The sequence below is a fragment of the Mobula hypostoma genome, chromosome 13 (assembly GCF_963921235.1).
Source record: "Mobula hypostoma chromosome 13, sMobHyp1.1, whole genome shotgun sequence".
NCBI lineage: Eukaryota > Metazoa > Chordata > Chondrichthyes > Myliobatiformes > Myliobatidae > Mobula > Mobula hypostoma.
Genome location: NC_086109.1, coordinates 10309405 through 10322819, shown reverse-complemented (window position 1 = coordinate 10322819; position 13415 = coordinate 10309405). Strand labels below are relative to the sequence as shown.

Here is a 13415-nt window from a genome sequence, read left to right as displayed (position 1 = left end):
TGCCTCATTTTCTAGCAGTCCTATATCCACTCTCAGTTCTCTTTTATTTTTAACATACTTGAAATACTTTTACTATCCACTTTGATATTTCTACTAGCTTGCTTTCATATTCCATCTTTTCCCTTCTAATGATTATTTTAGTTGCTGTCTGTAGGTTTTTAAAAACTTCCCAATCCTCTATCTTCCCACTAATTTTTGCTTTGTTGTATGCCTTTTCTTTTGCTTTTACAATAGCTTTAACTTCCCTTGTCAGCCACAGTTGTACTATTTTACTATTTGAGTATTTCTTCATTTTTGGAATACACGTGTCCTGCACCTTCCTCATTTTTCCCAGAAACACACATCATTACTGCTCTGCTGACATCCCCGCCAGCAGCTCCTTCCAATTTACTTTGGCCAAGTCCTCTCTCATGCCACTGTAATTTCCCTTTATCCACTGAAATACTGCTACATCAGACTTTACTTTCTCCCGATCAAATTTCAAGTTGAACACATCATAAGGGCTCTTTTACCTTAAGCTCCCTAATCACCTGCGGTTTATTACATAACACCCAATCCAGTATAGCTGATCCCCTAATAGGCTCAATGGCAAACTGCTCTAAAAAGCCATCTCGTAGGTATTCAACAAACTCACTCTCTTGAGATCCATTACCAATCTGATTTTCGCAATCGACCTGCATGTTAAAATTTCCCATGACTATCATAACATTGCCTTTTTGACTCACCTTTTCTATTTTCTGTTGTAACCTGTGGTCCACATCCCAGCCACTGGTGGGAGTCCTGTATATAACTGCCATCAACGTCCTATTACCCTTGCAGTTTCTTAATTTAACACACAAGGATTCAACATCTTCCGATCCTGTCACATCGTTCTACTGATTTGATGCCATTCTTTACCAGCAGAGCCACAACACCCCCTCTATCTGCCTACCTTCCTATCCCTCTGATACAACGCGTAACCTTGGACATTCAGCTCCCAACTACAACCATCCTTCAGCCACGATTCAGTGATGTCCACAACATCATACCTGACAATCTGTAATAGTGCAACAAGATCATTCACCTTATTTCTTATACTACGCACATTTAGACACAACACCTTGAGTACCATATTTGCTATCCTTTCTGACTGTGCATCCCTAATGATTTGATATTGTTGGCTGTGACTAGGCCTCATCACCTGCCTGCCCTTCCTGACAATCTGACTGCACGCTATCTTTACTTTTCTATCAGCGGAAGAGATAGAGTATTTTTTTCCCAGTGTTGAAATGTCTGATACCGGGGGGCATGCATTGAAGGTGTGAGGGGGTAGGTTCAGAGGTAATGTGAGGGACAAGTTTTTTTTACACAGAGAGCGGTGATGCCTGGAATGCACTGCCTGTGTTGTGGTAGGGGCAGATCCATTAGGCACCTTAAAGAGAGGTTTAGATCGGCAGATCAGTGAAGGCATATGGACATTAGAAATAGAACAAAGAACAGTACAGCGCAGAAACAGGCCATTCAGCCCACAATGTCATGCTGAACCAGCTAGAAAGCAAATCAAAAACACCCAAACAGTATTCCCTCCTACCTACACCGTGTCCATATCCCTCCATCCTCCGTATATCCATGTGTCTATCCAAATGTCTTTTAAAAGCCTCTAATATATTTGCCCCTGCCACCATACCAGGCAGCGTATACCAGGCATCCACCACTCTCTGAATAAAAAAACTTACCCCTCACATCCCCCCTGAAACTACCCCCCTCACCTTCAACCTTCCGTATTTGACATTTCAACCCGGGGAAACAGATACTCTCTGTCCACGCAACACACATCAAAGTTGCTGGTGAATGCAGCAGGCCAGGCAGCATATCTAGGAAGAGGTACAGTCAACGTTTCGGGCCGAGACCCTTCGTCAGGACTAACTGAAGGAAGAGCTAGTAAGAGATTTGAAAGTGGGAGGGGGAGGGGGAGATCCAAAATGATAGGAGAAGACAGGAGGGGGAGGGATGGAGCCAAGAGCTGGACAGGTGATTGGCAAAGGGGATATGAGAGGATCATGGGACAGGAGGCCCAGGGAGAAAGAAAAGGGGGGGGGGCAGGGAAAAAACCCAGAGGATGGGCAAGGGGTATAGTGAGAGGGACAGAGCGAGAAAAAGGAGAGAGAGAAAAAGAATGTGTGTATATAGATAATTAACGGTTGGGGTACCAGGGGGAGGTGGGGCATTAGCGGAAGTTAGAGAAGTCAATGTTCATGCCATCAGGTTGGAGGCTACCCAGACGAATATAAGGTGTTTTTCCTCCAACCTAATCTCCCCCTTGCACCCCATCTGTTATTTATTTATATACACACATTCTTTCTCTCTCTCTCTCTCCTTTTTCTCCCTCTGTCCCTCTCACTATACCCCTTGCCTATCCTCTGGGTTTCCCCCCCACCTTTTCTTTCTCCCTAGGCCCCCTGTCCCATGATCCTCTCATATCCCTTTTGCCTATCACCTGTCCAGCTCTTGGCTCCATCCCTCCCCCTCCTGTCTTCTCCTATCATTTTGGATCTCCTCCTCCCCCTCTCACTTTCAAATCTCTTACTAGCTCTTCCTTCAGTTAGTCCTGACGAAGGGTCTCGGCCTGAAACGTCGACTGCACCTCTTCCTAGAGATGCTGCCTGGCCTGCTATGTTCACCAGCAACTTTTATGTCTGTTGCTTGAATTTCCAGCATCTGCAGAATTCGTCGTGTTTATGTCTCTGTCCACTCTAGCTGTGCTTCTCATAATCTTATAAACTATCAGATCTTCCCTCAGCCTCCGCTGCTCCAGAGAAAACAACCCAAGTTTATCCAGCCTCTCGTGATAGTTCGTGCCCTCCAAACCAGACAGCACCCTGGTGAACCTCTTCTGCACCCTCTCCAAAGCCTCAACGTCCTCCCTGTAGCGGGGTGACCAGAACTGTACTCAGTACTGCCTAACCCAAGTTTTATAAAGCTGTACCGTAACCTCTTGACTTTTGAACTCAATGCCTCGACTGGTAAAAGCGAGCCTTGGTAGGCACAAGATAGTCTTGGAGCATTGTGTAGGCATAAGGGGATTAGTTTAATTGGCCGTAAGATTACTAATGTATTTGTCTTGCACAAACACAAAGAGCCTGCTCTGTGCTGTGTTTATGTAACGTCTAACACACCGTCCAGACTCAACGTGACACTGCGTGAGGCAGGTATCGAATGCCTCGATCTGCAGGTCGCTGTTGACACCTGTCCCTGTTTAACTGTACAGTAGAAAGTTGGCCTTGGTTTATCGCCACGCCCGTGTTACTGGGCATGCTCAGAACTGTCCACTCAGGATTCTGACCTCGTGATCTTATTTACCTCGATAAAGTCACTCCTCAGCCTCCTGCCCCCCCAACGAATTCTGTCCTGTCTGCTCATTTGTATTTCCTGAGATACAGTACCCAGCAACCCCCCAGCTGAATCCCAGCCTAATCACGGGACAATTTAGATTGTGGGATTGTGGGTGGAATCTCCTGGGGAGAATGCACAGACTCCTTACAGGCACTGCTGGGAATTGAACCTGGGTCACTGGTACTGTAAAGTGCTGTGCTAACCACTACACTACCGTGCCACCCGTGGGACGTGAGGGGGAAGCTGGGTCACCTGGAGGGAAATCACTCGGTCACAGGAAAAGTCGTGGAATGGAGGCAGCCCTTCAGCCCATCTAGTCCATGCCAAATGTGTTGCCCAGAGAGTTAGTCCAAACTGCTTGCATTTTGCACACCGCCCTTGAAACCTCTCCTATCCATGTCCTTACCTTTCATACGTTGCTAAAACGCCCACCTCAGCTGCTATTTCTGGCAGCTCATTCCAAAGATGCACCTCCTTTTGTATAACAAAGCTGCCCCCGACGTCCCTTTTAGATCTCTCACCCAATCTTAAACCTATGCCTTATTTTTAGCACCTCCTCCCTGTACAAAATACTGTGTGTTTTCAGTGTCCATGCCCCTCAAAGTCTTATCTGTCTATATCACTTCACTGCTTAATCTCCCACTTTCCAGGGAATAAACTCCCAACCCACACAACCACTCCTTGTCAGATCGGGCCCCAAGTTCCGGCAACATTCTCCCTGCATGCTTTCTAGCTTAGCAACGTCTTTCCCATAACAGGATGGCCAAAACCATTCACATTCCAAGTGAGGCCTCACCAATGTCTTCTGTAACTGCAACTTTACTTCCCAACTCCCAAGACATTGGTGAGGCCTAATTTGGAGTATTGTGTGCAGTTCTGGTCACCTACCTACAGGAAAGATGTAAATAAGGTTGAAAGAGTACAGGGAAAATTTACAAGGATGTTGCCGGGACTGGAGGATCTGAGTTATAAGGAAAGATTGAATTGGTTAGGGCTTTATTTCTTGGAACATAGAAGATTGAGAGGAGATTTGATAGGGGTATACAAAATTATGAGGGGTATAGATTGGGTAAATGCAACCAGGTTTTTTTCAGTGAGGTTGGTTGGGACTACAACCAGAGGTCATGGGGTAAGGGTGAAAGGTAAGAAGTTTAAGGGGAACATGAGGGGAAACGTCTTCACTCACAGGGCCGTGAGAGTGTGGAACGAGCTGCTGGCATAAGTGGTGCATGCAAGCTCGATTTCAACGTTTAAGAGAAGTTAAGATAGGTACATGGGTAGTAGGGATATGGAGAGCTAAGGGCGAGTCGGTAGGAGTAGACTGTTTAAACATTTCAGGCTGAACTAGATGGGCTGAAGGGTCTGTTTCTGTGCTGTACTTTTCTATGACTCTATACTCAATACCTGATTGATGAAGCTTGCCGAACATCTTCCTTACCACCCTTTCCAGCTGACTAGACACTTCCAGTAAACTGTGCACTTACTCTCCCAGGTGCCCCTGATGCATAACGCTTCCCAAGAGCCCTACCATTCACGGTACAAGTCCTACCCTCAGATCTCCCAAACTGAAATAACTCACATTTATCTGCATTGAAAGTCATTGCCAGTCCTCAGCCTGCATACAAACTGATCAAGATCCCCGTGCATCTTCATAACCTTCCACACTGGCAATTCTAGTATCATCTGCAAACTTACCATGCTGAGTACATTTACATATTTAATTATAGATAACCAAGGTCCAACAAAGGTCCAAATGAACGTGCAAACTCTTCACAGGCAGCACCAGAGATCAGCACTGAACCCTCGTCACTGGTGCTGTGAGGCGGTGGCTCCGCTAACTGCATCACAGTACTGCCCAAGAAACTGTCAAGAAGCAAGAAGGTAAGCATTGCTTGCATTCAGTAAGCTGCTGGAAGGAACATTCACATTCAGATTAATTTATTACACGTACATCAAAACCTGCAGTGAAATCTGTCACTTGTGTTAACCACAAACGATAAGGTAAAGACTAGCTTTATTTGTCACATGTACATTGGAACTTGCAGTGAAGTGCATCGTTTGTGTCAAATCAAATCAGTGAGGATTGTGCTGGGCAGCCCACAAGTCACTATGCTTCTGATGCCAACGTAGCACGCCCACAACTTACTAACCCTAACCCGTACGTCTTTGAAATGTGGGAGGAAACTGGAGCACCCGGAGGAAACCCACGCAGTCATGGGGAGAACGTACACACTCCTCACAGATGGTGGGACTCAAACCCCGATCTTACAGCCGTTGCTGCACGGCTTTGCGCTAACCACTATGCTACCGTTCTGCCGTGGATGTGCTAGGGGCAGTCTGTAAGTGCCACCACACGTTCTGGCGCCAACATTCAGCTGAGCCTTCCATTTTCTAACGCCAGGACTATGATCACGCATGCTTGTGAGGAATTCCATTGCTTCCCTCGTGTATCTGACAATGAACTGATCTGATTCACGTGGGGTTTAGCACCTTGACCGTGGAGTAACACTATCTCGTTTGGCTGTATTCATGACTGTTCGTGTATGGTTGAACAACAATTAAACTTGAATTAAATTAGATTATGAACGGACAACACAAGAGTACATGATCCTGAAAGATTTCAATTCGACCACTCAAAAATATTTATTATGGCAATAACTAATATACTGATCTGACAAGGGAAATCAGGAGCCTAGCTGGAAGAAATTCCCTTTTCAGAATAGTGTAAACTTTAGCTTTATAATTTATAGAGGAATGAAATTAATATACATTAACTTTGGTCAATAAATATTATGTTGAAAATATTATATGTTAAATATAAATCCATAAAATCTACATCACTCAAAAGATATTGAATGATATGTAGAGAAGGCATTTATCGGTAACACCAGCAATTAATGTCCCTCCTTAATTGTCTCTAACCGTCAACAGTTAACAGTCAATCCATACTGATGAGTATGGGGTCACACAGAAAGGAGGGTAGAGTTCTCAGACCAAAGTTTCATGGTCACTGTTGACGTGAGTTGCTAATTATTTAGATGAATTTAAATTTCCCTGTGCTGTGATTGGATTCGAGATTGTGCAATGGTCTGCACATCTGGCAAAGTAATCACTGCACTGCTATATGTAATCACGTGGATTTGTGCAATTTAAAAGTGAAGTACTCCAGTTGTAGTAAACGGCAAACATGCTGGAAGAACTCAGCAGGTCTCTCTGTGACCGGTTGGCTTTCTGCCAGTTCCCTGGTTTCCAACATCACAACAATGTGCTAGTAGGTAAATGGAAATTGCGTATATAAAAATACACAAAATGCTGGAGGAACTCAGCAGGCCAGGCAGTATCTAGGGAAAAGAGTACACAGTCGAGGTTTCGGGCCGAGTCCTGAAGACGGGCCCCTCCCCCCATCTTTTTATCCTGGCACCTTTCATCTTCTTTCTCAGTCCTGACGAAGGGTCTCGGCCCAAAACATCGATTGTTTACTCTTCTCCATAGATGCTGGCTGGCCCGCCTAGGTCATTGGCAAAAACACGTCAAGGGAAACTGGTGGCCGTGTGGTAATTGCAGGGGAGAGAAGAAAGAGATTAATGAGAATTGCACCCCTGGATGATGGTATGGATCTTCAAGACTGAACAGTCTCGTTCTATGTCATTACAAGATACAATGTCAGTCAGCTTCTGTCGAGAGGGAATCAGGGTTAATGCTTTGGATCAATGATTAACTCTGATTCCCTCCACAAGGATGCAACCTGTCTTAGAAATGCCAAAGTAGGACCAGTAAGCCATTTGGCCCTTTGAGCCTGTCCTGCCATTCAAATACAATCATGGTTGATCCATGGTTGGTGCAGTATGGATAAGACAAGACATTATTCCCTGTTTCCTTCCACATCCATAGATGCCTTTTGAATCTGACCTGCGGAGTATTTCCAGCCTGTGGTGATAAGTCATATTGTAGTTAACTGATAGTCATATTGATTAGAATTAGACGAGGCCTTGCTATTGCAACCAAGGTCAAGGTCTCATTCATTTAGTGTTTCTTCATGTGCCCGTTAACAGCAAAGGCATGTTCTGCTGCAAAAAAAATTCATCTGGATTCAGATGTTCCTCAGCTTCTCTGAATTGTCCATTATCAAGCGATTCCACGAGCAAGGGACAACAGTTTAAAGGAGCAATTTCTCCCACTAGTATCCACAGCACTAACATGTCCCGGACTGCTCTGAGAACAACTTCCTCATCCTTTCAGGAAGACTTAGTAAACCAGTTCTACGGATACCCTGTTCCAAACACCCACGTGCCTCGACATTCCAAAAGCATGTGCTGTCAAAAGTTTATCCTTTGATATGCAGAAATGAGGTTGCGTCTTTTTTCTGAATCCACTTCAAGAGCTGTGGAAGGAATTAACTGCTGGCGAGGTTTGTGAGAACTTCATACGTTTCAAGATTGCATTGATCCTGGGGCCTTCTGTTGGCTCGTTCCCTGCAGATCATAGGAGGAATTGTGGGAACCTGGGAGGCACTAAGAGTCTGAGTTCTGTATCAAGGTAAAGTAAAACTGAACCACCTCTTCATAGTTCCTCACAGGTATTCTTTCATTCACACCATGCAACCTGAAAAAATAAAAAACAGTTATGTTAAAAAAAAATCATTTCTTATCAATGATAAGGCTATAGAAGAGAAAAATCAGGCCATTCAGCCCATCTGCTCTGCCATTCAATCATGGCTGATCTTTTCTTTCAACCCCATTCTCTTACTTTCTCCCTTTAACCCCATAGCTAATTATGATATTTTCACATTAATGCACCAGCTGCAGTCCTTTGTTAAAACTGAATGTAGAGGGAGAAGCCCTCTTCTCACTACTACCATCAAGGAGGAGGTACAGGAGCCTGAAGACACACACTCAGCATTTTAGCAAAAGCATCTTCCCCTCTACCATCTGATTGTGAAAGGCCCATGAAGCCATGAAAGTCATAGTCATAGTCATACTTTATTGATCCCGAGGGAAATTTGGTTTCGTTACAGTTGCACCAACCAAGAACAGGGTATAAATATAGCCATATAAAACCATAAATAATTAAATAATAATATGTAAATTATGCCAGGAAATAAGTCCAGGACCAGCCTATTGGCTCAGGCAACCTCACTTTCTCTTTTGCACCATCTATCTAGAATCAGAATCAGGTTTAATATCATTTTCTGCCATGTTGTATGATGTGGGCAATCATTGTCTTTCCATGACCATGATTGTTCTAGCCAAGTTTTTCTATAAAAGTGGTTTGCAATTGTCTTCTTCTGGGCAGTGTCTTTACAAGACGGGTGACCCCAGCTATTATCAATACTCTTCAGAGATTGTCTGCCCTTGACGTCAGTGGTCACATAACCAGGATGTGATATCCACCAGCCACTCATACGACCATCCACCATCTTCTCCCGTGGCTTCACGTGACCCTGATCGGGGGCCAAGCAGGTGCTACACCTTGCCCAAGGGCGACCTGCAGGCTAGCGGAGGGAAGGAGCACCTTACACCTCCCTTGGTAGAGACACATCTCCACCCCACCACCCTATCAATGACATATGTCATGAAATTCATCGTTTTGTGGCAGCCGTACATTGCAAATATAAAAAAACTATAAATTACAATAAGAAATATAACATTTTATAGCCGGCTGATGGCATAGTGGCAGCTGCACCGCAATTCAAGGCAAGTGCTCCCAGGTTCGAATCTGGCTAGTTGTCTGCATGCTTTCCACCCGTGCTGGGTTGAGTGTCGAGCTACCAACTCGGCCTCATAAAATACAGTCAAAAATGCAGAAGAAACAGCAAGGTTGCCAGCCAATGTGCCAGAGGACATGGTAAGGAATAACTATATATATATATATTAAATAGGTAGTGCAAAGAGAGAGCAGAAAAGAGAGGTATCTATGTATCTACTTACTTATTTCTTTGCAATGTATTTCATGATATATGTCAGTGATAATGAACCTGATTCTCATTCTGCAGGGCACTGCGAGAGAGCACAGGCTATTTTTGAAAGGCTTAGGAACATATGTCAGCACTGGTATTGCATTGAGTATTTAAAAAGCCTTTTCTAAGTCCACAGCAGAATGGAGATCAGATCGGAAATTGTGCAGAGCAGTGGCAGATGGAACTTAATTCTGAGAAGTGTGAGGTGACACAGTTTGGGAAGACAGTAGGGGGCGGGCAGATACTATAAATGATAGGGTGTTAAATAGGCCAGTAACGTGGCAGTTTTTGTAATGTTATTACAGCATCAGCATTCTGGGTTCAACTTCCACCGTTGTCTGTAAGGAGTTTATACATTCTCCCTGTTACGAACCCACAGGTTTCATTTACTGTGGACTGTCGCTTTTAAGCGCCTGAGTGAGGTGGGACTATGATGTCAGTCACAGGCTGAAGGAGTTTGCTTCAGATTTTTAGAGAGAGAGAGAGAGAGAGAGAGAGAGTGTGTGTGTGTGTGTGTTTGGGAGTTATACTTACACACATATATATACATAACACTGTTAACTTTTGTCTATCTTGGTTGAGTTACTATATTATAAGTAGATACTAATAAAGATGGTGGTTTTAACATTAAAACCCAAATCAGTGTGAAATCTCTTGCTGCTGGTTTGTCTCTAAAACTTTACAGTTTGTAACATCCCCCTGACTGTGTGGGTTTCCTCCCACATTCTGAAGACATGGGGGTTAGCAGTTTTATTGGTCACGTGGGTGTAACTGGGTGACGTGGGCTCGTTGAACAAGAAGGACCCTGTTGCTGTGCTGTTACCTCTAGATAAAAATTGAAAAAATTACAAACATTGTTGGACAGAAAGTTGAAGTCCACAGTTCCATGAAGGTGGTAACACAGGCTGAGAGTGTTGTGACAAAGGTGCATGGAATGCTTGCCTTCATAGTCCGGGACACAGGATATCTAAAGTTGAGAGTTTATTTTGCCACTTTACAAATCATTGTTGTGGCCATATTTGAGGTATTGTGAGTTGTTCCAGTCACCATACCATTGGAGGGATATGATTGCACTGGGGAGAGGCCGGAGGAGATTCACCGGAATGTTGCCTGCATTGGACAAGTTTAGTCATGTGGAGAGATTGGACAGGTTGGACTTGTTCACCCTGGAGTGAAGGAGGCAGTGGAGTGAGATGATAATTGTTTATAAGATTATGAGAGGCATAGACAGAGGAGACATTATCTTTCTCCCGTGTTAAAGGTATAAGGAAGAGGACGTAGGTGTAAGAGGAAAGTAAGGAGTGTTGAAGGGGACCAGAGGGGTAAATTTTTTGGTACCAAGTGCAGTTGTTATCTAGAACACACACTAAAAGCCCTGTTGAAGAGTATTGGCCCAAAACATCGACTCTTTATTCCTTTCCATAGATGTTGCTTGACCTGCTGAGTTCCTTCAGCATTTTGTGTGTGTTACTCTGGATTTGTAGCATCTGCAGAATCTCTTGTGTTTAGGTCAGAGGAGATAACATGGTCAAGTACAGTTAGACAATCACATAAAGAGGCAGGGCATGAAGGCTATGAACCTAATGTGGGAAAATGAGATTATTGTACGTAGAATGTAGAACACTGCAGCGTAGTACAGGCCCTTTGGCCCACAATGTTGTGCTGACCCCTTAACCTACTCCAAAATCAATCTTACCCTTCACTCCTCCATCGCACTCCATTTTCTATCATCCATGTACCTACATAAGAGTCTCTTAAATGTCCCTACCACCACCCTGCCAGTGCACTCCACGCACCCAACAGGCTGTGTAAAAACAAAACATACCTCTGGTGTCCCCACTATATGACCAACACCTTATAATTATGCTTCCTTGTATTAGCCATTTCTGTCCTGGGAGAGTGTCTCTGGCTGCAGGTGAACCAAATGGGACGACATGGACGTGATGGGCCGTTTCCATGCTGTGACTATGGCTACGTCCACACGAGACCGGACAATTTTGAAAACGCCAGTTTCGCATAAAAACGACAGGTGTTTTTACACTAAGCGTTTTTAAAAATACCTCTGTCCACATTAAAACGGATATTTGGGCGAATCTCCTCCTACTGGGCATGTGCAGGACACACAGAAAACAAGCGAAGAGGAAACGGTATACTTGGTGTGCGTTTGTCCCGTTACAGACTAGAAAAACTTAAAAGGAAATTGCCAAACGAAAGACTTGGTGCGCGTTTGTCCAGAAACATTTCCTACAGCCATAGTCTCTTCACCGATGAAAGGGACAACAGCTACAACTAAATGCAATAAGGCTTGTTACTGGGCAAAAGTGAAATTTGCTGTTACCTCATTTGTTTGCCTTTACTTTTGCCATGTCTTTGTGTATTATTTTGCTGTATTTAACATGTGCAATAAAACGAGTTATTGGGCAAAAGTGACAATTGCATCTATTGAATGTTTGCACAAGCAATACATTAATAAAGCACCTGTTAAATGCATAAAACGTGTCTGCATCAGTGTTATCTTGTATTTCCATACAATGCTACATTAGGCTGTGACACATCTACTGTCAGATATTGTTGTGGTGTTGGAGGTTGCCTTCAAGAACACAATGAAATGCCACGCTGCCGCCACCATTTGTTCCGGCACGTCATGACAGCGGTTTTAAAAATTAGCCGGTTACCCCGTACACTACAACGGCCGACATTAGGCGTTTTCAGATTTATTAACTGTGGAGAGCGTTTCTGAAAATCTCCATTTTCGGGGGAGGAAAACGCCGTTTCAGTGTGGACAGAGGGTCAAAACGAAGAGAAAAAGCTTCAGTTACGGATTTATCTGGTCTAGTGTGGACGTAACTTCAGTTACTCCGGTTAATCTGTGTCTGCCATATCAGCCAATGTATATAGGTTCAGCATGGAAATCAAGTACGGTTAATTTCTGTTGCCCTGACGACACAGCAGAGATTCCAGCTATTTGATGTTAGTCCCATTCAGCTCTGTTTACGTCGGGCATGTCTTCTGGAACTTAAACACTCACTGAATATGAATGACCTATTCAAATCATTCCACATAGGCAAGTACGGCCACCTGGGTGTGTCAAAAATTGATTAAACCTGCTCCCGACTGGAGCCTTAGATCCCACACCTCCAGATTCAGGAACAGTTATTACCCTACAATCATCAGGGTTCTGAATCAGCTTGGATAACTTCACTCATCTCATCTCTGAACTGATTCCACAAACTATTGACTCACTTTCAAGGACTCTTCATCTCATATTCTCGATATTTATTGCCTATTACTTCTGTTTCTTTTGAATTTGCAGAATTTGTTGTCTTTTGCACATTGGTTTTTTGTCCTGTTGGGTGTGATCTCTCATTGATTCTATTGGGTTTCTTGGATTTACTGTGAATGCCTGCAAGAAAATGAATCTCAGGGTTGTATATGGTAACCTATATGTACTTTGAACTTTGAAGAGGCTTAGTGTGCAGCCAGCGATATTTTCCTAGGGCAGAAATGGCTAATATAAGAGGGCATAATTCTAAGGTGATTGGAGGAAAGTATAGGGGAGGGATGTCAGAGGTTGGTTTTTTTACACAGGGAGGGTGGGTGTGTGGAATGTGTTGCCGGGGTGGTGATAGAGGCGGATACATTAAGGGCATTTAAGCAGCTCTAGGATAGGCACGTGGATGAAAGAAAGACGGCGAGTTGAGTGGGAGGCAAGGCTGGAATAACATGGTGGCTGAAGGGCCAGTTCTTTGCTGTAGTATTCTATGTTACTTTATTTATTTAGAGGTACAGAGCTGAACAGGTCCTTCTGGCCCAATGAGCCAGCAACCCACCTGTTGAACACCAGGCTAATTGCAAGACGATTCACTATGACCAATTAGCCTACTAACTGGTACGTCTTTGGACTGTGCAAGGAAACCCAAGCACCTGGAGGAAACCCATGTGGTTCATAATGGGAACTTACAAACTCCTTGCAGACGGTGCCTGAATTGAACTCTGAACTCTGGGATGCCCCGAGCTAAAATAGCATCGTGCTAACTGTTACGTTATGCTCTCAACTACAACAAGCAACTTCCCTCAGTACAAGGAG

General features: G+C 44.0%; 1 protein-coding gene across 1 annotated transcript in view; it reads right to left on the bottom strand.

Moving 5' to 3' along the window:
- Nucleotides 1-3323: 3323 nt before the first annotated feature.
- LOC134355417 (N-fatty-acyl-amino acid synthase/hydrolase PM20D1-like) overlaps nucleotides 3324-13415 on the bottom strand; it is a 102970-nt gene continuing 92878 nt past the window's right edge. The window contains 1 exon segment of the mRNA XM_063065268.1: nucleotides 3324-7974. Within this exon segment, the coding sequence (XP_062921338.1) occupies nucleotides 7803-7974 (172 nt within the window). The 3' untranslated portion in view covers nucleotides 3324-7802.